Source organism: Lynx canadensis, chromosome B1 (genome assembly GCF_007474595.2).
Source record: "Lynx canadensis isolate LIC74 chromosome B1, mLynCan4.pri.v2, whole genome shotgun sequence".
Taxonomy (NCBI): Eukaryota; Metazoa; Chordata; class Mammalia; order Carnivora; family Felidae; genus Lynx; species Lynx canadensis.
In genome coordinates this window covers 192,202,211-192,228,980 of record NC_044306.2, presented here as the reverse complement: position 1 = coordinate 192,228,980, position 26,770 = coordinate 192,202,211, and the positions used below count along the sequence as shown (strand labels likewise).

Genomic DNA, 26,770 nt, shown 5'->3' with positions numbered 1-26,770 from the left:
TCTCTGCCCCTCCCCTACTGGTACGCACACTTGCTCTCTCTCTTTCTCTCTCTCAAAAATAAACATTAAAAAAAAAGTATAAACTTCTAGTTATAAAATAAATAAATCAGGAGCTGAAAAGTACAGTGTAGGGAATAAAAAAAGTATGCCAACTCTTGCTTTCACTCAATCTTTTGAAGTTTCATCATTTCAGATCCTTCAAATCAAAATTAATTGCTCCCTCTTCTGTCTTTCCGTTATATTATACCAACTCTGATACTTAACATCCCTGACAACTGTGAGTGCTTTAATAAAAGCAAAGTCTAAGCCCTATTTCTTATACACTAAGCTTTTTACACACCCACAGTCCCCACCTCTCCCAACAATTTTCATTCTTAGGGGAAGTATTTTGAAAGAAGCTTCTGCCCTTTTCTCTACCCCTTATTGAGTCCTCCCAAAGGAAAGAAGAATGACTAATATTGGCAGCATCCTGATAGTTGTTCCTAGTGGGATGAATTGTTGTTTTAAAGGTCACTTTTCATGCATGGCCAAGCTTCCCTCTTACTCTGCCTAGATGGTCACACCTTACCAATAAGCAAATCACATGGTAAACTCACCAAGTTCTACCAGGCACAGAACTTCCCAGTATTTTAGAAGAGGTCTACAGTTCTAACTGCTCTGTCTTTGATTGTTGGTAAGTTTAATTCAGGAGGACAGGGAGTAAAGAAGTCTGATTTGTCCATACAACCTCACCATTTAAATTTATTTATTTATTTTGAGAGAGACCATGAGAGCACGAGCAGGGAGAGGGGCAGAGAGAGAGAGAGAATCCCAAGCAGGCTCCACTTGGTCAGCGGTCAGCTCAGAGCCAAACACGAAGCCAAACTCACAAAACTGTTGAGATCATGACCTGAGCTAAAATCAAGAATCAGACGCTTAACCGACTGAGCCACCCAGGAACCCCAATACAACCTAATTACCTAAAAAGCTAACATTTTGATCTTTGAGTCCTAAGTCTATTTCCAGTTCAGAACCCAATAAGGAAGAAACATAGAATTAAACACTCCCCGCCCCCCATCAACTGCCACACAGTAGGACTCAAGATCTGTGAGGATTAACTGACAACAGTAAATTAATTGGAAAAAAATCATTTCTTTAAATTGTATAACATTAATTCCACACATATCTTAGTGATGAACTTAATTAGGAAAAAAAATTTTGAAGGAAAAAAAAGAGATACATTTAGAGATCACATTCAGTGACTCAAACCAAGCCCATCCTATTTATCTGTCTCAACATATTGCTGCTATCAAGTCTGAGATTAATTAAATAACATACAAACTAATCATTGATATTACTGATTCAAAAAAGCAGTCCCCACCATAATGGTATCTCCTATTTAAGAAACAAACATCCCTAGACCCCAGGGTCTTCCAATTACTGCCCCATTTATCTTTTTCCTCACAATGTAGCTTCTCAAATGAGTAGTCTAATAATCCTTTATACACATCTCTTATTTTCTAACCTATTACAATGTGGCTTCCCTCCCCACCATACTGCTGCAATTTACTAATAATGTCACTTAGAACCTCCATGTTGCCAAAAACAATGTATACTTCCCTATTTCAAGATACTTAACATCTCATCAACATGTAACAATCTCCTCTTAGATTTGGCCATACTACTCTTTCCTGGTTTTCCTACTTATAGCCTGTTGTCTTACTTTTCAGTGTAAAAGTTCAGTGGCCTTACCTTGGGGCTCCTCTTCATCTGCCCAGGGAATGTTAAGATTTCTTAAGACATGGTAGAGAGTACTCTACTCTCTAATTATCCCTTACCCCTAGGTAATCTCATCCATTTCCATGGATGTAAATATCGTCCTCTTCTTAAATGTTTATTTATTTATTTTGAGGAGGGAGAGGAAGAGAGAATGAGTGGGGGAAGGGCAGAGGGAGAGAGGGAGAGAGAATCCCAAGCAGGCTCCACGCTGTCAGCACAGAGCCCAAGGCAGGGTTCAATCCCAAGAACCTTAAGATCATGACCTGAGCTGAAATCAACAGTTGGATGTTTAACTGACTGAGCCACCCAGGCACCCCTAAATACCATCTTTATGCTGATAATTCCTTAATTTATATCTTCAGCACAGAAAAAAAACTACTGTATAAGTATTACAGCACCTTTCCCCAAAACAAAAAATAGTGTCCATGTAAGGACAGATATTATTTTAGTTCACAAAAAAATGACTTGTGCCAAAGGCTGTAATGATTAAGGCTAAGAAAAAAAAAACCCATATTCCTTCAATTCTTAGTCCTTTCTACCATTTGTTAGGACTCAGTCCCTTGTCCCTAAATGATTTACTACTTAAATATGAAGACTACTGGACAAGTTACTTCCTACATACAAACCTTGCACATACCCATCAGAAACAAATTGGCCAGGGCACCTGGGTGGCTCCACTGTTTGAGTGTCGGACTCTTGATTTCGGCTCAGGTCATGACCTCACAGTTCATGAGTTCAAGCCCCATGACGGGTTCTGGGCTGCCAGCATGGAGCCTGCTTGGGATTCTCTGTCTCCCTCTCTCTCTCTGCCCCTCCCCTGCTCACTCTCTATGTCTCTCTCTCAAAATAAATAAATGAATATTTAAAAAAGAAAAAAAAAAGAAATGAATTGGCCAATCTGAATGAATTAATGAAAACTTGTTTTTCAGTAAATACTTTAGAAAAGACTCTAGGTTACAATTACAAGTTACTGAGGATGCAGGGTAGAACATACAACTAAAAAGATACTCAAGAATTTGGGGCAATGTATACAAAAAAGAAGTAAAAGCAGATGAAAATGTATAGGCTGTCTAAAGAAGAAGCTAGACATACAAATAAGGAAGAAGCAGTCTAGTAAGTTATGATGTACTTCCTGAATATGGTTATTAGTATTTACTTGATGAAGAAAGACAAATGGGAGATATTACTGCTTTGTAAACTACAAACCAAAGCAGTTATTTCAAATAATGATTTAATATAGACTGAAACACAATAAAACCAGCAATGCAGATATTGATATAAACCAAAATCTTATCTGAATCTCCCCAAAGTGCTTACTTCACGATAAAAACTGAATCTATGAGACAGTGCAAACAAAGCAATAATAACTTGGCAACAAATAAAATAAAAAAGAAAAACAAGAAGTGAATGTAAGTGAGGTTAGGTTTCTTGTCAATTATGAGAAAACTGTATAAAATGAGAGGAGAGAGAGAAAAGTGATCCTTCGTTAAGTTTCACATTCTCTTACCTTCTGTGGTGAATAAAAACTTTTGAAAGAATTGCTTAATGATAGATTCAGCCCTAAGTATGGACTCTAATAAAGTTAAATGGGTCCCCAAAATTTTGAACCTACGAATTTAGTGCTCTAACCAACTGTTATCACTCATGAATGCTGGCCATATATATACACACCAAGAAGAAGGAATACTATCAAAAAAGAAAAAGATAGGAAGTCCACACACAAAATGTAGAATAAATGAAAGACTAGATTTACTAATAAGGGAGAAAAAATTGCATGCCCCAAAATCTACATGCCTTTGTTGCTTTCTCCTCTCAAGACTGCACTGTTGTAGAGTTAAACACCAGGGCTGAAAGTCAGACAAGTCAGGGGAGCATGGGGGAAATACTTAGTAACAACTTCTCAAGGTGCACAGCCAAGCCTTGAGGGATACACATATATAGCCAGTCACGGGAAGTAGTATGGACATGAAGAGACCAACCTGTAGCCTCTAACATTTGCAAAAATACAAAATTCGCACACTACTTGTTTCTAAGGATGGCAGAACTTTACCCTCCCAAGTATAAAATAATCCAGGAGTATAAGGGATTTCAAATTTTACATGTAAAATCCATTGACGTGCCTATTTAAAAAATTTTTTTAATGTTTATTTTTGAGAGAGAGAGAGTGAGTGGGAGAGGGGCAGAGAGAGAGAGGGAGACACAGAATCTGAAGCAGGCTCCAGGCTCTGAGCTGTTAGCACAGAGCCTGACACAGGGCTTGAACCCACAAACCGCGAGGTACAACCTGAGCCAAAGTGAGACGCTTAACAGACTGAGCCACCCAGGTGCCCCAGACCTGCTTATTTTAAAGACATACTGGATACATGTCTTAAACACCCAACTACTCATTATCAACACAGATTCCATTTTCCTGGTGAACATTATTAGTGCCATAATTTACACCTTTTTAAATGGGTAAAAAATTGGCTACAGCCAAGTGCCAAGGTTTTTGGGTGGCTGACCCATCCATACCAGTTTTCATCAAATTAAGATTTCTAAGTAAATCTACCCTTTTGGAATTTACATGGCAGTAATGAAAAGATGACGAAGAAGTTTGTGGGGAGACAAAAGATCAGAAGGCAAGAAGTAGCCAGAAAGAAATGTCAAGTTGATTATCTAAAATTTTATTTACCTGGACTGCCCTATCTTTTAAGTGTCACAGCTCTATGAGTCGCTCCCATAACTTCTTCATAGGTTAAAAATAGAGGAAGAGACTATCCTCTGACACTGATACTGCTATTATAAATGGCACAGGTAGTTTGGAAGAAAGTTGCACTCTACAAACACTTGCAGAGTGCAAAGCTTTAAGGAAGCATAAAATACAGAGTAGGTACCAACAAAGAGTAGCTGCAAGATGATCTAGTATGATCTAGTAGGATACAGATTTTTTTTTAATGAATTTAAACTAATTTCTTGTATTCAGTTACTACAAAGCCAAAAGATTCCTTAGAGTGTAGGAAGGCATCAAATGTCTTTTTAGTCACTCCATATATAAAAAGACAGGATTATACTAAGTGATATACTAAGTGATTCTAAAACCCTGACTCTGTGGCTCTAAACTAACCTTAATACAGATAATGCAAGCCCTCACTATCTTTTCCACTAACATGCCTCATGATCCTTTTATTGTGTATCAGCATTCCCACCAGACAGAATCTACTGGCAAAAGCATAAAGCTCAAAGCTGCTAATAACTTGTATAAATCACTAATAATAACACCTAAAATTTATGGAATGTTTTTTATATGACAGACACATATTAGCATATATCAACATAATTAATTCTCAAGCCACTTTATCTCCAATTTACAGATAAGAAACTAAAGTACAGAGAGATTAGGCAACTTGTAAGTGGTAACACTAGGTTTCAAAGGTAGTCTAGCTCCAGAGCTTACTTATTTGCTGTATTAGTCTATACAAATAAAAGATTTGGGGGAAGATAAATTAAGCTATAGGTCTGGTTATTATCAACAATCTGAAGTAAGTGGTACCATGGTATCAAGAGTTGGCTGGAGCTACTACACCACAGAACTACGTTGTGCAATGAGGTAGCCATTTGCCACATGTGGCTAATAAGCACCTGAAATGTGGCTAGTTCAAATTAAGGTGTGTTAGATGTATAAAATATCTGATTTCAGGGGCACCTGGGTGGCTCAGTCAGTTAAGCGTCTGACTTCAGCTGAGGTCATGATCTCATGGTTCCTGGGTTTGAGCCCCACGTCGGGCTCTGTGCTGACAGCTCAGAGCCTACAGCCTGCTTCGGATTCTGTGTCCCCCTCTCTCTCTCTGCTCCTCCCCTGCTTGTGCTCTCACTCTCTCTCTCTCAAAATAAACATTAAAAAAAAGTTTTAAATACCTGATTTCAAAAATTAAATATTAAAAAAGAATTGAAACTAACTCATTAATAATTTTTGTATGGATTAGTGTTAAAATATTTTGAACATACTGGCCTAGAAAATGTGCTTTTCAAATGTGGCTACCAGAAATTTTAAATTAAATATTTGGCTCCCATTATATTTCTACTCCATAATGCCGGTATGTAGGGAAGAAACTGGAGTTTATAGAATGATTCTAATCAAATCTTTGCCATTTTGTTTTGATGTAGCAACCTTAGGCAAATCAATTACATTGAGTATTAGCTTTTGTATCAGAAAAATAGGGTTTAAAAACAGCTCTGAAACCTAGTGTTCAGATTTTGGTATCTAAATCTATTCTACACTAAAAAGAATGGAGATGCTCCTTGGAGAAATGGCTGATTTAAGGGCTGGGACAGGTTAAGTACAAGATTAACCTGGAATATCTTATTTTGGCAGGAAGTGTTCAAAAAATCATTTGAGGGGCGCCTGGGTGGCTCAGTTGGTTAAGCATCTGACTCTTGGTTTCAGCTCAGGTCGTGATCTCAAGGTTCATGAGATCGAGCCCCACATTGGGCTCTACACTGACAGCATGGAGCCTGCTCCGGATTCTCTCTCTTCCCTTCCCCTGCTCAGGTGCTCGCACATGCTCTCTCTCTCTCTCTCTCATAAAATAAATGAACTTAAAAAAAAAAATCATTTGAGAGATAAGGGTGAGAGGGGTTGTAGAGAGGTGTGATTTGTAAAAAACACTGGAACCAGCTTGATGAGGCACCCAAAGGCCAAACCTGAGACAATCTGGGAATCAAAATAATGACAGCAATGGATGTAACCATTAAATAAACTAAGAATCCATGAGTTCAGGAGTGCCTGTCAGTTGAACATCCAACTCTTGATTTTGGCTCAGGTCACGATTCCAGAATCTTGGGATCAAGCCCTGCATCAGGCTCCACATTGAGCGTGGAGCCTGCTTAAGATTCTCTCTCTTGCTCTCTCTCTCTCCCTCTCCCTCCCTCCCTTTCTCTCTGTCTCTCCCCCTCTCTCCCTCTCTCACCCCAGCTCATAGGTGTGCTCTCTCTAAAAAAATAAAATAATAATAATAATAATAATCCAGGAGTTCATACAAATAGAAATAACTGGATAAATAAATAGTGGAGAGGAGATGGGAAAGATGGCTTTATGACAGAATACCAACTACTAATTATAGAAGGAATGGTGAAGATAGAAAATCATGAAAGGATGTTAAAACTTGTGAGTGAAATATGGGTGTGACTATGTAGATATTCTGTTCCTCCAAACATTTTCCCATAAATTACATATCAATTACAAAAGGACAAATAGTAACTTTCAGGGAGAAATATGGAGAACACCACCTTAACCAAATTTTCAAACCTAGTATCACCACATTGGGACAAACCAACATCACGAACCTCAAGATATGATGTACTGATAAAGAGAGAATATCTCTTTAGAGGTATTCCTGCCAAAAATGTATAACCAATCTAGTCATGAGAAAACAACAGACAAATTCAAATTGAGGGACATTGTACAAAATAACCATTCTGTACTTTTAAAAAATGTCAAGGTCAAGAAATACAAGAAAGGCTGAGGAAGTGTTCCACGTTAAGAGAGACTAAAGAGATAGGACTAAAGAGATCGCAGGATACATGATGTGGGGTGGGGGGAGGAAGGGGACTAATAGATAAAAGATAAAAATTGAGCATGAATTATGAAATAGATAATAGTATTATATCATTTTTAAATGCCCTGGTTTTAATAATACACTGTGATTAGGTAAGATAATGTCCTTGGTTTTAGGAAATATACACTGAAGAATTTAGGGGTAGAGAGGTATGATGTCACCAAATTATCCTCAAATTATTCAGAAAAAAAATACATAGATAAATAGATATAAGGCAATAATGATAAAGCAAATGCAGCAAAATGTAAGCAAAATGTAATACAACTGGTGAATGGGGGTAAAGGTATACAGGAGTTCCTTGTACTATTCTTCCAACTTTTCTTGTAAATTTGAAATTTTATCCAAATTAAAAGTTAAGAAAAAGTAGAAAAACAAAAACTTGGCCTGTCTCCCAGACTGACTATCCTAATGGACTATACAAGTTCTGGTAATGCTTAAAAATATGCTAATGCATTTCCTTTATCCTCAACTTTACTTTGTTTTAAATTTTATGACTTATCAGATACTAACTGTATTATATATTCCATAAAATCCAGGACTTTGTCTGTTATCACTTAATGAGTCATAGTCATAGTCATAATGAGTACTAGGATACTATTTATTAAATCCAATAAGCACTCAAACATTTGTTAGCTGAGCATACTCAAAATTATAGTACAGGATGATGATAGAAAAATAATCGAATTATAAATTGTAAATAGAGCTACTGATTAGGACACAGAATTTGTAGAACAACTTTTCAATTAAATTATAAAGAAAAACCAGGAATAAAGTACAGAGTAGTCAGAAATCTAACCTAAAGACATGAGTTCCACAAATAGAGAAAGGCAAACATCACTTTCCTTATCAAGGGTTAAACATCTTAGCTAACTACCAGAAGTCATGACAACTAAAATGATCTTTTTCCTCCATGAAATTAGAATAATATAGATGAGTTATAAAAAAAAATCAGGTTACTTTAAAAACCTAGGCTAAGAACTGAGATTTAAAATTTCACTACTGGCTCAATATTAATTTGTTATATGACCCTAAATTACTGCTTACAATTCCTATGTCTCATTTCAAAATAAGACTTTTGGTGGTGGGGGCGGGAGGGGGCGGGGCGACGCGTGGGTGGCTCAGTCAGTTGAGCATCCAACTTCCGCTCAAGTTATGATCTCGCTGTTCACCAGTTCAAGCCCGGCAATCAGCTCTGTGTTGACAGCTCAGAGCCTGGAGCCTGCTTCAGATTCTGTGTCTCCCTCTCTCTGCTCGTACTCTCTCTCTCTCTCAAAAACAAATAAACATTAAAAAAAAAAAAAAAGACTTTTAGGTCATTTCATTTTCTTTTCAAAGGTAGAAAGTGTAATGTTTTATAAAAATTATTTCAAGCAATAAAAGCACTGAATATATTCAATGCAAAAATACATACATATAAATATTCACACACATGCAAAGGAAAAAGAATATGGCTTTTTTGTAAATATGTTTACCTAGTATTGAAAGTAAGCACATTAATAGCAAGAGGCAATTTAAAATAATTACACAAACTACACTTAATCCCAATTCACACTATGAATAGGTGCTTCACATATAGGATACTGGGGGGAAAAAAAACCCAATCAACAAGTGTTATATCCTGTTTAAAGGAGTTTTACTGTTTATTTCAAAATAACAATGACAAAACGTATGAGATGGATTTTGCTAGGTCTCCTGACTGGGACTATGGGAAACATTTCTCAAATATAATTAGAGACCAGGAAAAAATTTCCTTTCAAATACAGTACAGTTATACACATTACATTAAAAATGTAATATAGAGATTGCATGTGAGACATACCACATCCACTCAATTTTCAATGTCTTCCAATCCTACTTGAGTATCCAAGTAGGTAAAGCAGATATTCTAAACCCCCTTTTCCATCAAAGCCAACATCGTGTTTAATTAAAATTTGACAACTTTTCAAAATACACATATTTTTGTGATACAGAGCCATATTTCATGGATCTAAGTAAGAAGATACGGGGAAAAACCCAAAGAATTCTAAAACAAAAACTGACCTAAGACACCTCCGAATTACTGTGCGCCGCGGCAAAACTTAACACAATTATATCGTGAGCCAGGGTTTCAATGCTGTCATTCTGCCTGATTCTAACCGAACGAACTCAACAATTTCTACACAGGTTGTCAGTGGAACAGATCTTTAGATAAGCAATTGTGAAAACGGGTCCATTTTGTATTTAGGAAGCACTAGCAACAGTCAGCTTAACATTTTTATAAAAGAATAATACCGTGAGGGTTTTTTTTTTAATTTTTTTTAAGAACTAAATCATTCATAAATACTTGACTAAAGAAAGCTATTTCCCAGAATGTTTCCTTAAATAAAACCAAAATATATTTTATAAGGGTAAAACATTAAGTTGCCAAAAGTGAACTTAAATGCTCCTAGTCAGAGCAATCTTCTTTCTTGTCATTTCCCTATTTCCACCGTTTTCTGCGGTGCACATTTCTGAGCTGAGGCTGTATTAGTTTATCCTACCACTATCTCCTTTTCACTAGTGGAAAACGAGAAAGATCTTCAGGCTAACCAAACAAATCTGAGAGGGGTGGGGGAAAAGGGGCGCGAGGTGGCGCAAGAACAGATGGAAAGAAGGTAAGAGAGTTGTTTTCTTAAGGCACTAAGGTTACTCCTCAACTCCAAATGCTAAGATTTAATCGCCAGTGGAGCAAGCTGCTGCCGCTATCCATCCACTTCTTAAGACAATGCAACCCTCCTTTCTACCTCTTCCCCTACTCTCCTACCCGCAACCGCCTTCCAAAACAAACAGGCACAACACACCCCATCCCATAACCCTCCTTGCCCCTTCTGTGCCCACTAAACCAACCTGCTGGATAACAGCTCCTCGCATACGTCTCACTCAGACAAAAAAGCGACGGCGGCACGGTGGGGAGTTCCCACCACCTCCTGCCACCCCGAGCAACCCGCAGAATGACAGCCCCAAGCCCAGAAGTTTGTAGCAAAACGATTCCCACCCCACCAAAAGGGAAGACCGAATTACAAGAGAACGGGGATGGGAGGTGGGGAGGGCGACGTGCGTGTACATGCAGGGAAGGGTCCATCACATGACAGTACAAGAGGACCAGAGTCGTCCCGGCGTCCGCGAGGAGGAAAGGGGGGCGGGGGGAGAAGGGTGCCGTCGCCATGGCAACACCCCCCATCCGTCCAGACTTCCAAAGAGGGAGGAAGAACTTCAAATCCCAACCGTCAGCGCTCGAGCAGCTCCTTCTTAAAGGGGTACACACAGCGCCGCCGCCGCCGCGGTCGCCGCCGAGCGCGAGAGGGCAGAGTTGGGTGCCCCCGCCCCTCGGGCGACGCCCCCGCCGCCCCTCGCCCCCAGCCGGCCCACCCGCGACCCCCGCCCCGCGAGCGCCCGGGGGTCGCCCCGGTCCTAGTCACCGGGAACTCGGCCGCGTCTACCCGCCCGGCCCCCGGCGGCGAGAAGGGGGTGTGTGTGCGCCCGGCGGGGGCGCGGACCAGCCCGCCTTCCTCCCGCCGGCCCTGCCCGCAGGCTCCCCTCCGCCCCGGCGCCGACCCACCGGGCCGCTGCCTCCCCCCGACAGGGTGGACGGCGGGCGGCGAGGGGGCACCGCGGAGTTTCGGGGAGAGCGCGAGCCAGAGGTTTCCTCGGGGGCTCGGCGAGCGGGTCCGAACTAACAGTTCCTGAGGAGCCCAAGAGCTGAGAAGGGAAGGAGCGCGAACCGCGCAGGGCGAGAGCCCCCAGACAAAAGGCAAGCGCCGGGGCCGCCGCGCCGCCGCCGCTCCCATCGCGCTCCCCCATTGAACTGACCCGAACGAGAGACTGAACTAACCCCCTCAGCCACAAACTCCTCGGGCTGCTGCAGCCGTCGCCGCGCGGAGCCGGGGCCCCGGCCCGTGTCTCTCTTACCTACACAGTGCATGAGGCGGTGGCGCCAAGAGTCGAGTTCCCGCCGGAATCCTCTCCTCTCCGCCGCGCACCGAGGGCTCCGGCACTGAGCGGCGGCGGCGGCGGCGGCAGCAGCGGCGGCGGCAGCGGCCATTCTCTCTCTTCCCTTGTCCATCTGCGTCCCGCGTCACGCGCCCTCATTTACATACGAGCGGCGCAGGCACGAGGCAGGGGCGCGAGCCCTCGGCGCGAGCCCCGGAGCGCGCACCCCCCGGAGGGGGGGTTGATTGACACGTGTCACTACCTTCCCTCTGCCCTTCCCTCCCCCTCCCACCACTCCCTCAGGGAGAGGCGGGGAGGGAGCGTGAGGAGAAGGAAGCAACCTGCCGCTTCCGCTGACCCCGCCTCCCCATCCACTCCCATCTCCCTCCTCCCGCCGGAGTTTACTCAAGCAAGCCATACTGCTCCCACCGCCCGCGAAAATCCTGAGCGGGAGCGAGAGCCTCGGAGCCCGGCCAGAAACCAGCGTGCTAATGGAGCGGACTAGCAACGCCTCCCTTCTGACTTCGCGACGCGACTCAGGCCGCCTGGAGACTTCACTTCCCAGGCTCCGTTGCGCCGGGGTCCCGAAGCGGAGCTTGCCGCCGCGACGCGATGCCTGCCGGTCGTTGTAGTCCAGCAGGGATGGACACTCACTAGCTGTCTCACACTTGGGCTTGCAGACTGGCCTCTGACTTCTTTGCGCTGTGCGACTTGTGGGTTTAGCCTCCAACTCGCCATCAGGATTGCGCTGCCAGCGTCGCCTGGTCTGACCCAGCCGCCTTACATTCTCTGGGCTCCCAGATAGAAGAGCGGTGGAAACCGCCCGAGTTGTCTGCGCTTTGTGCTTTAAGTCTTGGAAACTTTTGGGGGTCACTGTCATCCTGCCACCGGGATGACAGGACTAGAGCAGGAATAGATGCAGGAATAGAGCAAGCCGGCCATTCGGCCGCATCAGAAATAACTGCCAAACATCCAGAGGGAGATGCCAAAGTGACTTCAGTTCCAGGGCAAAGAGATCTCCGAGAGCGAGAGTATTTACAAGGATTAGGAAAAAAGAGGCTTTTCATAGAAAATTATTTACGGGGGGGATTGGGTGTGGCTAGGTGAAAACTCCGAAAGGGGAAACTGTAAACTCCGCAAAATGTAAAATGTAAACTCCGCAAAATGTAAACTCCCGTAGGACAGCGACCCACTGAGACGGCTGTACCTTGACATCTCTCGCTTCTCTGTCTCTAGTACAGTGCATGGCACGGGATTTAGCATTTTACAAATGTTATGGAATAAATTCTACGCTGTGCTAGAGAAAATATTTCTTCAGAGAGAGAGAGAAAACTTTTGATTAAATATAAACTCCAATGACATTTTTTACTTTTGCACCAGAGTGTGCATGAAGTTCTGTATATGTGCAGGGGTCAAGCCAAAGCTAAGGCACCCAAAGTTTGCTGAGAAGTACTGTGTATTACTGGAAATGTATGCCCAAGTCTGTGGACAATACGTTTTATTCTTCTTGGAAACTCCTATGCATTCTGAGTTCAGTTCCACCCTCCCTGTTTTGTGGCTTATCCTTATTGGCTTTCTGGATTGCTTGCTTGCTTCCTTTTTTTTTTTTCTTCCTATGAAAAAGTGTTTCATTGTTCATTACCTCTCAGTAATGAAGATGTAGTTTTACATTTTCACAAAGAAAAAAGGATGAAATTTGAATTTCACAGTCACCCTTCCCAGAATGGTCATAGTTGGAGGAGCAAGTGAAATCACTCGTGAAGATGCTTTTGGAATGATCAATGGATGGATTCAGTTACAGATTCCACTCATATTACAATTGCCCAGATGATCAGCCTTTGTAGGTTTCCTGATCACTTTTACAGTAATCTACATTAGTTAGGATGGGCTAGGTTATGGTGCAGTAACAAAAAATCTAAAACAGCAAAAAATGGTATTTCCTGCTTATCTGACTGTTCATGGGGGGCTGCCGGGTGGTGAGGGATGGGAGAGAGGGAGGACTGCAGATGGTTCTCACCAAGCAACCAGATGACTTAAGGAGGCTCCAATCTCTAGAATGTCCCCACTTTCACGATATGCAGAAAGAACATGCATGGCAAACTGGTTCTTCCTGAAAGTTATACAACTCAATTCTACTCCCATTTCATTGACAAAAGCAAACCATATGAGCGTACTATCTTCAAAGGAGCAGGGAAGTATAATTCTTTTTTCTCAGAAGGTAGATAACCCAAATTTACAGGTAAACTGCACCAATGATTACTGCAATCCATTCTTCTAGTCATCAACCTGTAGTTCACTCAACTTATGATACAGAATACATTCCCTCCTATCACACAGACAATTCTAACATTTTCATTCAGTAAAGGCATTAATCTCAAAGTTCAACATCTCTGGGTGAATCTTGGTAGTCCCTTATTAAAACAGGATAAAACTTCTTTTGTGAAAGATAATCTATCCTCCCTGGTTATACACACACACACACACACACACACACACACACACACACACACACGCACACACACGTACTCAACAAACAGTGCTGGAATAGTGACAGAATAACCATGGTAAACATTCCTATTTAGAAAGGGGAAGAATGGGAGACACACATGAATAGTTCTAGCAAATATTTTACCACAGCTAGCATGGATTGCCAACTTTCCAGCTACTAACAATAGTTTCCTTGCCACCACCCACTGAGTTTCTAAATCACAGCTACATATTTTAGGTTTTCTGTCATAACTATACCTCCTGGGTACCAATTTCTACATTAGTCAGAATGGACTAGGTTATGGTTTAGTAACAGTAACCCAAAATCTCAGAGGTTTAATACAAAGATCCATTTCTTTTATTTCAAGTTTTATTTAAATTCTAGTTAGGTAACATGTATGGTAAAATTGGTTTCAGGTGTAGGATTTAGTGATTCATCACTTACATATAATACCCAGTGCTCATTACAACAAAGATTTATTTCTTAAACTATATGTTCTCTGAAAAGTATCAGGGAGAATGGGGAGAACTGTTCCATGTCCATAAAGGGACCCAAGTTTATGAAGTCCTACCATTTGGAAGCACCCTATGACAAGAAAAATAAGATGCTGAATCACAATCCAGCTTTTAAAAGCTTCTGCCATAAGTGCGGGGCGCCTGGGTGGCGCAGTCGGTTAAGCGTCCGACTTCAGCCAGGTCACGATCTCGCGGTCCGTGAGTTCGAGCCCCGCGTCAGGCTCTGGGCTGATGGCTCGGAGCCTGGAGCCTGTTTCCGATTCTGTGTCTCCCTCTCTCTCTGCCCCTCCCCCGTTCATGCTCTGTCTCTCTCTGTCCCAAAAATAAAATAAAAACATTGAAAAAAAATTAAAAAAAAAAAAATAAAAGCTTCTGCCAGAAGTGACATAGTTCCCTGGATGAAGTAAATCATGTGGTCATGCCTAACTTCAAAGGAGAGATATATCAGATAGCTTTAAGGGCATAACAAACCACTCCAAAACTTAATAGCTTAAAACATCAACTATTCATTTAGCTCATGATTGTATGGAATGGAAATTTGTATTAGCCTCAGCCAGACACTTCTCCTGGCCTGGGCTGTGCTTACTTGGGTATTTGTGATTATCTGCCTGTCAGCAAGGCAGCTCTGTTTCTGAGGGTGAGCTGACTATCGGCTAGGACAACAGAGCAATCTGGCCAGGTGTCCCTCATCATCAAGAGGCTAGCCCTGGCTTGTTCACATGGTGGCAGTTACAGTATTCTAAGAGCAGCAAGAGAGCAAGCCCCAATACACAAATACTTTTTAAGTTTCAGCTTGAGTCCCATTTGCTCTAGTTCCAATGGCTAAAGCAAATCATATAGCCAAGCCAAGCATCAGGATGGTAAAATAGATTCTATGCCTTTAAAAAAATATCTGGAAGACACATTCCAAAGGGGTATAGATAGGGGAAAGAAATAATTTGTGGCCATTTTGCAGCCTACTGCATATGGGAAAGTACAATGCTACCATGTTTCCCCAAAGAATTAGAATAGAAATATCAATGAACAGAACTAATGAATATCATTGCTGAAGAATTTCTGGGAGAAGGGAAAGATCATGGCCATATATAATGAAATGCATAAATGGAGCAATTTTTGGAAGTCAGCTTGACTTAGGAGAACAAAGAATTTTCCATGGCAAGTATCAGAGAGTATATTGTAATAGTCCAAGAACTTGACTTCAGGGTAAGCTCAATAAACATAGAGTCCTTAGTAGTCTAGCTGATTCACCCTTGTGTTCTCAGCATCTAGTGCTGTTCCAGGCACTTAATTGGTGCCTGATTTTTTTTTTTATTGATTTGACAAATGTTTAGGATATCTATAAAGCCAAGGATAAAGTAAGGGTCACATCCCACACTAAAAATCTAGTTACTCACAAAGGACTTTTCATATAACAACAGATACATGATATGAAAATGTTAATGTTCTTTGGAAATATGTTTTTGTACTGCTATTTCCTACGTATATCATATAATTTATTAATTTCTGTGTAACAAACCAATCCATAACTTAGCGCTTAAAAGAGCAACCATGTGTTTTTGTTCAAAAGTCTACAGGTCAGATTGCAAGTTCTGATCTGGAGAGGTTTTTCTGATCTTGGCTGGGATTGGTAATGTGGGAAGCTGCCTGATCCAGAGTGGCCTCACTCTGGTCTGGAGTTTGGCTCCATGTTTGCTGGGGTAATGGGAATGACTGAGCCATGTGTCCTATCATCCAGAGACTGGCTAGATCTTATTTACCTAGTGGTGGCATGTGAAGCACAACAGTGGAGGAAGCACTAATGTGCAAGTGTTTTCAAGTCTTTGCTTCCATTGGTTGTTTTCCACTCTCCCATTGGCCAAGGCAAATCACATGCCTGAGCCCCAAATCTGAAAAAGAGAATACTAACAAAGGCATGGATATAGAAGGGTGTGAGCAAATTGGGGTCATTACTATAATCAAACCACCATAAATATCCACCCAAGTTCACTATTCTCTACCTAAAACTGATTAGCACATCTGTGGTTTTTATATAGTACCAAGTGTAGATATAAACTACTGGAAAAATTAAAAGTTTCTTGATTTATGTGACCATTTGGCAGTATTTCTTAATCTGGGGTACATTTTAGTAGAAGATAATTAAAACATACAAATAAATTGGAGTGGCTTGAAATACTCATGTTTCCATAGTAGAGAAATATAAAATTTACAAAGGGGTATGAGAAGAGTCATGTTTTTTGAGATACTAACCAAAAATGAAAGCTATTCTTGTACTTAGCAACAAAAAGAAACAGCCCAATATACTAGTAGGATTGTAAAATAACCTACTCAGTTGTGAATTACCAACATGTAGCACAAACATAATATACATTTTCTAATTTAATAAAACCTAAACGCTTTGTATGAATTAGATATTTGTAATTATAAGGCATAATATTCAATGCCTTAATTAACTATAAAATGATTCATAATTCTGAGAAGCCATTTTTTTTAGTAAATTTTATTAGATGCTTTAAAAAAATCACAATTTACTATATTTCCTTTAGTTTTGAACTATAGTGCACTGCACTGATCAGAGATCTAAAAATCAAAGACAAATTTGATCAACCAATTATTTAGGGCATGGAACATAGCCCCCTTTCAGAAAATTTCTAATCAGCCACATAATCATATTATGCTAAATTTTATGCAAACATCTTAGATTCATCCAGGTTTATGAGCCAAAGATTTCTCAGCATTCTTTTTCTCATGAGAGTATGGACTCCAAGGATACCATCATCTCAGATATACATGCTGGTGCATTTAATTTCAATACTGCAGTTAAATAATTAAGAGATATCTAAAATAGAGGAATAATTTTGTCTTCTTGATGCATTTCCAGATACCATCAACATTTTTTTGGTACATTTTGTAGGGAACAAAGATAAAATTTCACAGCAAGGAATAAAAATTGAGGAAGCAGAAACAGTGATGCACTTCATTTCTTATATTATAATGTCTACCTATTTCTTATTTCAAGACTGTTCTTAATAGACATAAAAATAGGTATGATAGGTGATCCAGTATAGGTGCTATCTCAGATATTTTTTCTTGATGTTCTTTGTTCAGTTCCACCATTAGGTATTCTTTAAGCATTACTATTACACCCTGTTACCATCTTCATATTAAATATATTTTAGTTGGACACAATTTTCACTGTATTAGGAAGAGTCAAGCCCTCAACTGTCAGGATAACCAATAGTGAAATTAGGGTAAGCATGTTTTCTAATTTTTTTAAAAAAACAAAATCATACACCTTTGAGTTTGGAATCTGAATTTAATACTATTTACCATATATTTTCTCTTGTACCCAGGCGGATGATAATAGGACCTGATCTATCATTACTCTTTTTGTGTCCACTTGAAACTACTCCCCCAGCCTAACTCAATATCACTTTCATTTTCAGCCTTTTAATAATTTCACTGTATTATATGCTTAATGGTGGCGATTTGAGCCAATTTAGTCCAATTGCATAGTTTAGTATCAAAGTCAAGTAAAAATGTCACCTAGACTATTATAGTTTAGAGACAGTACAGATGATGTAGGTCAATTCCCTATTGTTGCAGATACAGAAATTGAGGCCCACAGAGGATTAGCAATTTGTGTATGTCACACAGCTTATAAGTAGTAGTACTCAAACTGAAGATCAGATTTCCTAATTTCTAATCTTGATTCTTTTTACAATAATAATAGCCATCAGTTTTTGAGCATTTATTTGCATTATTAATTCACTTAACCTTTACCATAACCCTATGCAACAAGTACTGTTATTTTTTTTAAAGTTTTTTAATATTTATTTATTTTTGAGAGAGAGTGGGTGAAGGGCACAGAGAGGGAGATAAAGGATCCAAAGCAGGCTCTGCACTGTCAGCACAGAGCCTGAGGTGGGGCTCAAACTCATGATCCTTGAGATCATGACCTGAGCCAAAGTTGGACACTTAACTGACTGAGCCATCCAAGTGCCACAGTACTGTTATTATTGTTCCCATTTCTCAGAGAAGGAATTAGAAATTGGCTCAGTGAGTTGAACTTATCCAACATCACTAAGTAGTTAGTGGTGGAGCTAGAATTTCCAACTCTGTCTTTCCAGATTTACCACTGCTTTATATTGGCAAGCAGAAAAGAAGGTGATAAAGCTGCCTTGTAAGGAATCAGAAATTGAGAAACCTAGACTTACCTGATTTTCATGAGGGAACACTGTTGATTTGGAAGAATATAGTGATACAAACACAAAAGTATCATCCTCCAGTATTTAATATATCAATCATTCAGCCAAACTAGGTGTTCTGTTGCCCCCCATCTGACACTTGCAAGCTGTTCTACTCTCATTGAGTTTGTTCAGTACCTCCAAACTAAGTACCTCCAAACTACTCCTTTCTGTGCTCTTGACACATTTTATTTATACTTTTTCTCATGGGTATTAGTATATTCCTCCATGTATTATCATTATTTATGAATGTTTCTTGTTGTTCCACTCTACCACCTTGAAGATTGTGAAGTCAAGGCCTGAGTATTCATCATTTCTGTATACCTGCGTTCTATACTTAGTTGGTACCAAAGAGACTTTTGTTGAATTGAAACGAAATGGTAACAAATTGGGATTTTTAGAAGAAAATATGAAAGATTTAAGACTTCTTTCACTCCCATCCCACCACCATTCTCAAGCCCTACTCATAAATTCAAACTTATTTTTCATTCTTGATGTCAAGACAGTGGCAAAAGGAGATGGTGTGGTTGCATTTTACAGAGATTATATTCGAAACCAAGAAATTAACATCATTTGGCATTTCTGTATGTTGAAACTCCTGATACAGAATAAACCGTAATGTCTCATATGAATAAAGTTCCTTGATTTACTTACCAAAATGCCTTAGGGAACAGAAATATGAACAATTTACAAATTTGGAATTGTTTTTCCATGCTGTTGACAATAGCTAGGAATTGGTTCTCAGTTTCAACATATAAAAAATATTTATTTTGATATTAAAATAGTACAGAATGCAAATAAAGATGAGGCCCATGAAGTGGCCCGGCAGTATAGCTACAAAGTGAAATCCAGTGGATTGAAGTTTACTTTAAAATATTACCATAAAGAAGGTTTATTTAAACAGTAAATATGATAGTGGCCCATATTAATATCCACCTAGGGAACAGATGTGAAATTAAGATAGAAAAGAAAGAAGCAGTTAAATTACCTATGATTCACATTTATAAAGAAGATATGGGAATAAATACGTGAAGTTGGGATATTGCTTTAGCACCTTTTAACTTAGTAGTCAAAATTGTATCGTACTTGAAGATTTAAATTATAATATAGATTTAAATTATAATTAATAATCACTTATGCAACTATGGAAGTAAAGAACAATCTAATATTATCCTATTAGAGGCTTTCAAATTTAATAGGCAAAATGGTATGATCTTATTTTTATGCACTAAAGTCATTAAGCTCTAAATCATAAACTTGAAAGAAAAAACAATCTAAATATAAAACTCAGCAACAATTTTGAATATCATTGGTCTCCATGATTTCTTTCTCCTTTTCCCAAGGAAATAGAGACTTACAAGCAGAGGTAGAGGTGAGAGACAGGGCTAAAAGCCTGGAATTGGTTGGAAGATTGTGTAAAAAGCTGTGACAGTCACCTCCTCCTCTTGACTGCCTCCGCACCAGGTACAGCCAGGCTTTATCCCAACTTCTGCAAGAGATAAGAAATTTATTCTTTGGAGAAATTGGACTGGAGAGATTGTGGATTTGAGGACAACAAGTGTGATAGAAGGAGGAGCTAAAGTTGCAGACTAAACACAGATTAAGTACAATTTTGCTAAATTTCCCCCAACTTGTTCTTACAATACTCATAACTTTGATTTGTACCTTTTAGCAGGAAACTGGAGATTTTTCTCAAAAGAAATTCAGAAGAATCACAGAAAAGACTTACAAATGCTGACATTTGAAAATCTCCTCAGAGAAAACTGGCCTTCTGCCTGATCACACTTTAGTAAAGTCCATCAGTCACAAGCCTACCCATGTAGACAGAGCATCCAATAAATGTTTTAAGAGTTTCATTCATAAATATGCATTCAATAGAAGTGTTGAGATAGAATATTTCTCCAAAGTAGTGTTAAAAAAATATGGAGAGGCACTTGGGTGGCTCAGTCGGTTGAGCATCGGACTCTTGATTTTAGCTCAGGTCATGATCCTGGGGTCGTGGGATCAAACCCTGTGACGGGCTCTGCACTGGGCGTGGAGTCTGCTTAAGATTCGGTCTCTTCCTCTGACGCTCTCCCCTACTCTCTCTCCCCCTCTAAAATAAAAATAAAATAACATATATGGAGACAGACAATTGGAGATAAGAAAATTTCAAGATCAATCCAGGAAGTCCAGTATTTGACCAACAAGAGATGAGTTCCATGAGGAGAGAAAAGAACAAACGAGGAAAGAGTATTATCAAAGAAATAATAAAAGGAAAGTTCTCAGAACTGAGGGAAATGAGTCTCTAGATTATTAGGTTTCATTCCAAGACATAACCATGAAATTTCAGGATCCCAGGAATAACGAGAAAATTCTAAAAACTTCCGAGAATAAAAGTAGACCATGTACAATGGATAAGGAACAGAGCAGTATTGGACTTCTCGATAGATGACAATGGAGCAGTGTCTTCAAAATTATAACTAAAAATGATCTCCAATTTAGAATTCTGAAATAACCAAACTACCAGTCAATTATGGGAATAGAATAGAGGTTTTCAGGCTTGCAAGATCTCAAAACATTTATCTCCCATATACTCCTTTTCAGGATACTGCTGGAGGATGTGTTTCTTCACAACAAAGAAACAGGGAATCCAACATAAGGGAGAGGTCAAAGGAATTTTGAAGGTAAGGAAGGGCAGTCACAGATGAGAATTGAGAGCAAACCCTGAAAGCAAGTCCAAATGTGAGTAGGATGAGGAGGGATCCAAGAAAGAATTTCCTGAGACAAAAATGGAATAGAAATTATATAACAGGTTTGATTTGTGAAAAATTGGAAACTTGGAACACTATTGGAGAGAGCAAAAAGAACTAGTAATAGGCCCATAGATAACTTAGAAAATAGGAAAATAATCAGTGTCTGCCAGTCTGAATTTTTATTTCTGCTTCTCCAGTGACTAAAGTAATGCCTGGCATGGAAGAGGATCTCACTCAGTGCTTCCTTGATAGATGGACAGATGGATGGATGGATGGATGGATGGATGGATGGATGATAATAATGAACAAATTTGTGCCCTCCTCCATCAGCACTTAGCACAGTTACTTAAACATAGACAAACCTCCTTGAGTATTCATTGGACTGTATGAATGCAGATTGTTTACCTATTTGATAATCCCTTTACATTAGTCTTATTTCTTTGTTTTGAAGGACAGAAATTACATTTAAATTTGTTTGATCAGTAAAGGAATTTATTAAAATTCTGAAAAATTTCAGATGATAGCTTTAGTCATAGAATGAATCTAAGTACTCAAAAATAATCTGTTTCTGGGGTGCTTGGGTGTCTCAGTCAGTTAAGTGCGCAACTCTTGATTTCAGCTCAGGTCATGATCTCACAGTTTGTCAGATCCAGCTGAGCCCTGCGTCAGGGTTTACACTGACAGCATGGAGCCTGCTTAGCATTCTTTCTCTCCCTCCCTCTCTGCCCCTCCCCTGCTCTCTCTCTCTCTCTCAAAATAAGTAAACACGTTTATAAAAAAGAAAAAAAAAGAAGTTACAGCTTGCAGAACTCTCACTTCTAAAAAGAATAATAATAATCTGTTACTGTCTCTTACCACTGCTTTCCTCTTGGTTGTTTTCATTTTTAGATCAGATCTCCCCATATACTGGTTAAGGTGGCCATGAGTAGTTATAGACTTAATCCTCCAGATTACCAAACACCTCTTTTTTCAGTAGTTAGTCCAAAATCTAGAGCTAATTTACTGTTAACCAACTTATATCAATCTCCTGAGCCAATTATTGTGACCAAGGCAATGGAATATTCTGATTGGCTAGGCCTGGCTGACATGACCAGTTCTAGCATCATGAATCAACTTCATTCTAACCACATGGACTCAGATTCAGGGAAAGATGGTTCCTCAAAGGAGTACCAGGGCGCTATTAAGAGAAAAAGGGAATATAGATATCCAGACAGACAAAAACAAATAGCCACTTTATTGAAAAAAATTTACCTACTTTGCCCTGACTTCTATTAGAGAGACAAATATTCTTACAAATAAGCCTTTTCAGAACAGAAAATAGTGTTTGAGAATGATTGTTACATGTGGCTTTATTTTTTCTGTGGTGCCTGGGTGGTTCAGTTAGTTAAGCATCAACTTTTGATTTCAGCTCAGGTCATGATTTCACTGTTGGCAAGATTGACCCCAGTGTTGGGCTCCACGCTGACAGCACAGAACCTGCTTGGGATTCTTTCTCTTCCTCTCTCCTTGTTCTTCACTCTCTCTCCCTCTATCTCTCAAAATAATGTGATTTTATTTTTCCTTACATTTCATCTGATCATTCTCATTTCTTGGCATATAAATTGTGAACCAGTTCTGTTCAGTAGAAATATAATATGAGACACAATGCAAGGCACATGCACAATTACAAATTTTCTAGTAGCCACATTTAAAAGGTAAAAGTGAAATTAATTTTAAGACTATATGTTATTTAGTCCAATACATCTAAGACATCATCATTTCAACATATAATCAACATAAAAGTTATTAGTGAAGTATTTTATGTTCTTTATGTATCCTAAATTCTTGAAATTCTATATGTATTTTACACTTGCAGCACATTTCGATTCAGATTAGCCACATTTCATAGTTAACATGTGAATAGAAGCTACCATACTGGGCAGAACATTTCTGGACTGTGAAAGCTTTTGTATTCTATTAAGTAGAGTCTTTATTCTCTCCCTCCCCCAACAAATTTCTTCCCTTAAAACCTCTTTCCATTCTAGCCATCTTTTTTTCTCTAATAAAATAGTATAATGCCTCGAATAGGACAATGTTAATTTATTCACTGGTCTTATGATTTGGAAAAGGGAATAAAAAGAAATGTTCACATATTTTCTACTTTTCAACAATAAGAGCTTAAATGACATGGCAAATCACACTGGTGCTTTCATTCAGCATAAGTTAAAGTAATATGAAACAGATGATCACATCTTGATGACAATTATGGTACTATTTGGCAGGAAGAAGAGAAGAAAGAATTTGGCCTGGTATCATTAAATAGCTGCCCGGATAGGTTCTACAAGGAATAGGGAGAGAGAAGAATCAAGTGGCTCGCGTGCAGCTAATGAAATAGTTGCATCATGCTATCCGGAAAAACTGAGTTGCCAAGATAGAATGAATGCCTGGTAGCACACCTCCATTCCTCCAAGGGGTCTGGTTTGCACATACTCACTTTTGAGAATAAACCTTCAGATGTGCTCTTTATGCATTTAAAAAGCAGACTCGTGTTCTATTATGAATCCCTTGATCTGTCTGAGGGTTTATTTTGGCACTTTAAAGATTATGCAAAACTTACTGCCGAAGCAGCATTTTCTTTTAAAGCATTGGTTGTAAAGCACTCTAAGTTAAGATAGATTTTTAAAAATGAAATAAAATAAAAAGCCCTCCAAAATGTCAACTACTTTGGGATGGATTTCTCATGACTTTCTCAGTTCAAACAAAACAGCAGTACAGACAGCTCTTGAACAATGCAGGGGTCAGGGGTGTCAACGCCCCTGCACAGTTGAAAATCCAAGTATAACTTTTGGCTATCCAAAAATTACTAGCCTATTGTGGACCAGAAGCCTTACAGATAACATGAACAGTTGATGAACATGTATTTTGTATGTTATGTGTATCATATACTTTATTTTTACAATAAAGAATGCTAGGGAAAAGAACATGTTTACAAAACCATAAGGAAGAGAAACTATATTTATAGTAATGTATTTATTTATTTTTTATTATTTATTTATTTTAATATGAAATTTATTGTCAAATTGGTTTCCATACAACACCCAGTGCTCATCCCAACATGTGCCCTCCTCAATACCCCTTACCCACCCCCCTCTCCCTCCCACCCCCATCAACCCTTAGTTTGTTCTCAGTTTTTAAGATTCTCTCATGTTTTGATTCCCTCCCTCTCTAACCTTTTTTTTTTCCTTCCCCTCCCCCATGGTCTTCTGTTAAGTTTCTCAGGATCCACATAAGAGTGAAAACATATGGTATCTGTCTTTCTCTGTATGACTTATTTCACTTAGCATAACACTCTCCAGTTCCATCCACGTTGCTACAAAAGGCCATATTTTATTCTTTCTCATTGCCACGTAGCATTCCATTTATTTTTAAAAATTCGTGTGTAGGTAGACCCATGCAGTTCAGACCCATGCGGTTTGAGGGTCAACTGTAAATATAAAAATGTGACAGGGGCGCCTGGGTGGCGCAGTCGGTTAAGCGTCCGACTTCAGCCAGGTCACGATCTCGCGGTCCGTGAGTTCGAGCCCCGCGTCGGGCTCTGTGCTGACTGCTCGGAGCCTGGAGCCTGTTTCCGATTCTGTGTCTCCCTCTCTCTCTGCCCCTCCCCCGTTCATGCTCTGTCTCTCTCTGTCCCAAAAATAAATAAACGTTGAAAAAAAAAAAATTTAAAAAAAAAATGTGACAGAATTCCACTTTGCATACTTAATACAACTGGAATTTATATGCAGTTACAAAAATACTGTTCATTTTTTACAGAAATATCTTAAACAACTTGCATTTGTATAAAGTGGATGGTTTCGTTTTAAAATGTCAGTATTTAAGATACACACCTTATCATAAAATATATCTTTTAGTCATAAGCAATACCTCAGACATAAAAATTCCACAACCATTTCGGGCACCTAACATTTGTCAAGTGCTTCTACACTAGGTAGTGGGTCTTCAGTGATAAGCCACAGAATCTGTTTTTGTAACCATGGCCTAAATGTATAGTATTTGTTGTGGAGTATTTGTACACTTCCCTTTTAGAAGTTACATTTTGATTTCCCCTTGAAGACCATTCCCTCTCCTATTCCCAATTTATCTGCTTCCCATGGAGTTGACTCCATCTCCTGTGGGCAGGTGACCCAGGACTGGCCAATCAGAACATGGTGTTCCCCTGGCATAGTGATTGGCCCAAGTATAGCCACATTACCTGTCCAAGGCCAATGAGACACAGTGAGGTTTGGGAGAGACCCTTGCTCTTTTCCATGAGATGTGCTACACACATCTACCAGTTAACTACTTTGAGTTCGGGAGGGAAGCCAACACCAAAGAACAGAGCTCACAAAAGGAGAGAGGGAAGCTAAGTCCTGTAAAAGAGCTCTGTCTAAAGCCAATTGCCTGGACAACTGGATGAAAAGACAAGAATAAACCAAATGGAGGCAATGAGTTGGGGAGGGGAGGAGGAATGTTGAAGTTTAGAAAAGGAAGCATTTCAGCCAGATAATATGAGACTAAAGGCAGAAAGAGCATGATGAATGGGAAAAACCTCAAACAATTAGTCTGGGGAGAACAAAAAGTGGCACTAAGAGAGTTATCAGAGAGTTATCAGAGAGAGTTATAAGAAAGTCTTCTTATCTCCCATGATAAGGAACATCAAAAAGGGGGTGCAAGGATCACTGACAAGGTCATATTTTTATTTGAGACAGAATACTCTAGAAGCATTGCAGGATGTGTTGGAGGGTACTAGAAGCAAGGAAAACACTTATAAGACTTTATCATAATCTATTCAAGACCTAATAAGGTTTAGAAATAGGCAGTGATGGGGAGAAGGCAAAGGAAACATGAAATTCTTATTTATTTATTTTATTCAATGGCAGTTCAATTTTTTTGTCCAAGTTGTGTGTGTGTGTGTGTGTATTTCAGCATAAATTAGTATTGAATGTTTTTTTTTTTTTTTAGTGAAAAAAAAAGTCTGTTTTTCCCTTCCTCAATCCCAGTTCTGTTCTCCCAAAGAAAACTACTTTTAATTTTTGACTGTTAATATTAATATTTATTCTTGTGGTCAATCAGAGCTGCCATATTCAGTTGTACCCTGTGGAATTTGCATGACTCTGTGTGGCAGCCCTCAATTAGCTTCACATCTCTTAGTAATCTACATGTGCCAGTATTTCTCAATGTCAATTTTAGATACCATCAAACTACCCGTTTTCTCCTCCTCCTATCTTTCATTATAGGTCTATCACTATTTTAATATTTACTTTTCAATACATTTGTGATTATTATGGGCTGAAATGTGTTCTGCCAAAATTTACATGTTGGAATCCTAACCCCCTGTACCTCAGAACATGACTGCATTTGGAGACAGGGTCCTTAAAGAGGTGATTAGTCAAACGACAGGCCCCGGTGTGCTGATTAGAAGAGGAAATTTGGACACAAAGAGACACTGGTAATGTGCACAAAGACAAAA

The 26,770-nt window shown here is 39.4% G+C and overlaps 1 protein-coding gene across 6 annotated transcripts in view; it reads right to left on the bottom strand.

The window, feature by feature from the left end:
• The window catches only part of LCORL (ligand dependent nuclear receptor corepressor like), a 167,421-nt gene extending 155,920 nt beyond the window's left edge, over positions 1 to 11,501 (bottom strand). For 3 of the 6 annotated variants that reach the window (XM_030314132.1, XM_030314131.1, XM_030314137.1), the window contains exon 1: positions 11,280 to 11,501. In XM_030314132.1, the coding sequence (XP_030169992.1) occupies positions 11,280 to 11,433 (154 nt within the window). In that variant the 5' untranslated portion in view covers positions 11,434 to 11,501. The remainder of the gene's footprint in view (positions 1 to 11,279) is intronic. The other 3 variants (XM_030314138.1, XM_030314133.1, XM_030314134.1) reach the window with 3 other exon arrangements.
• Positions 11,502 to 26,770: the final 15,269 nt, after the last annotated feature.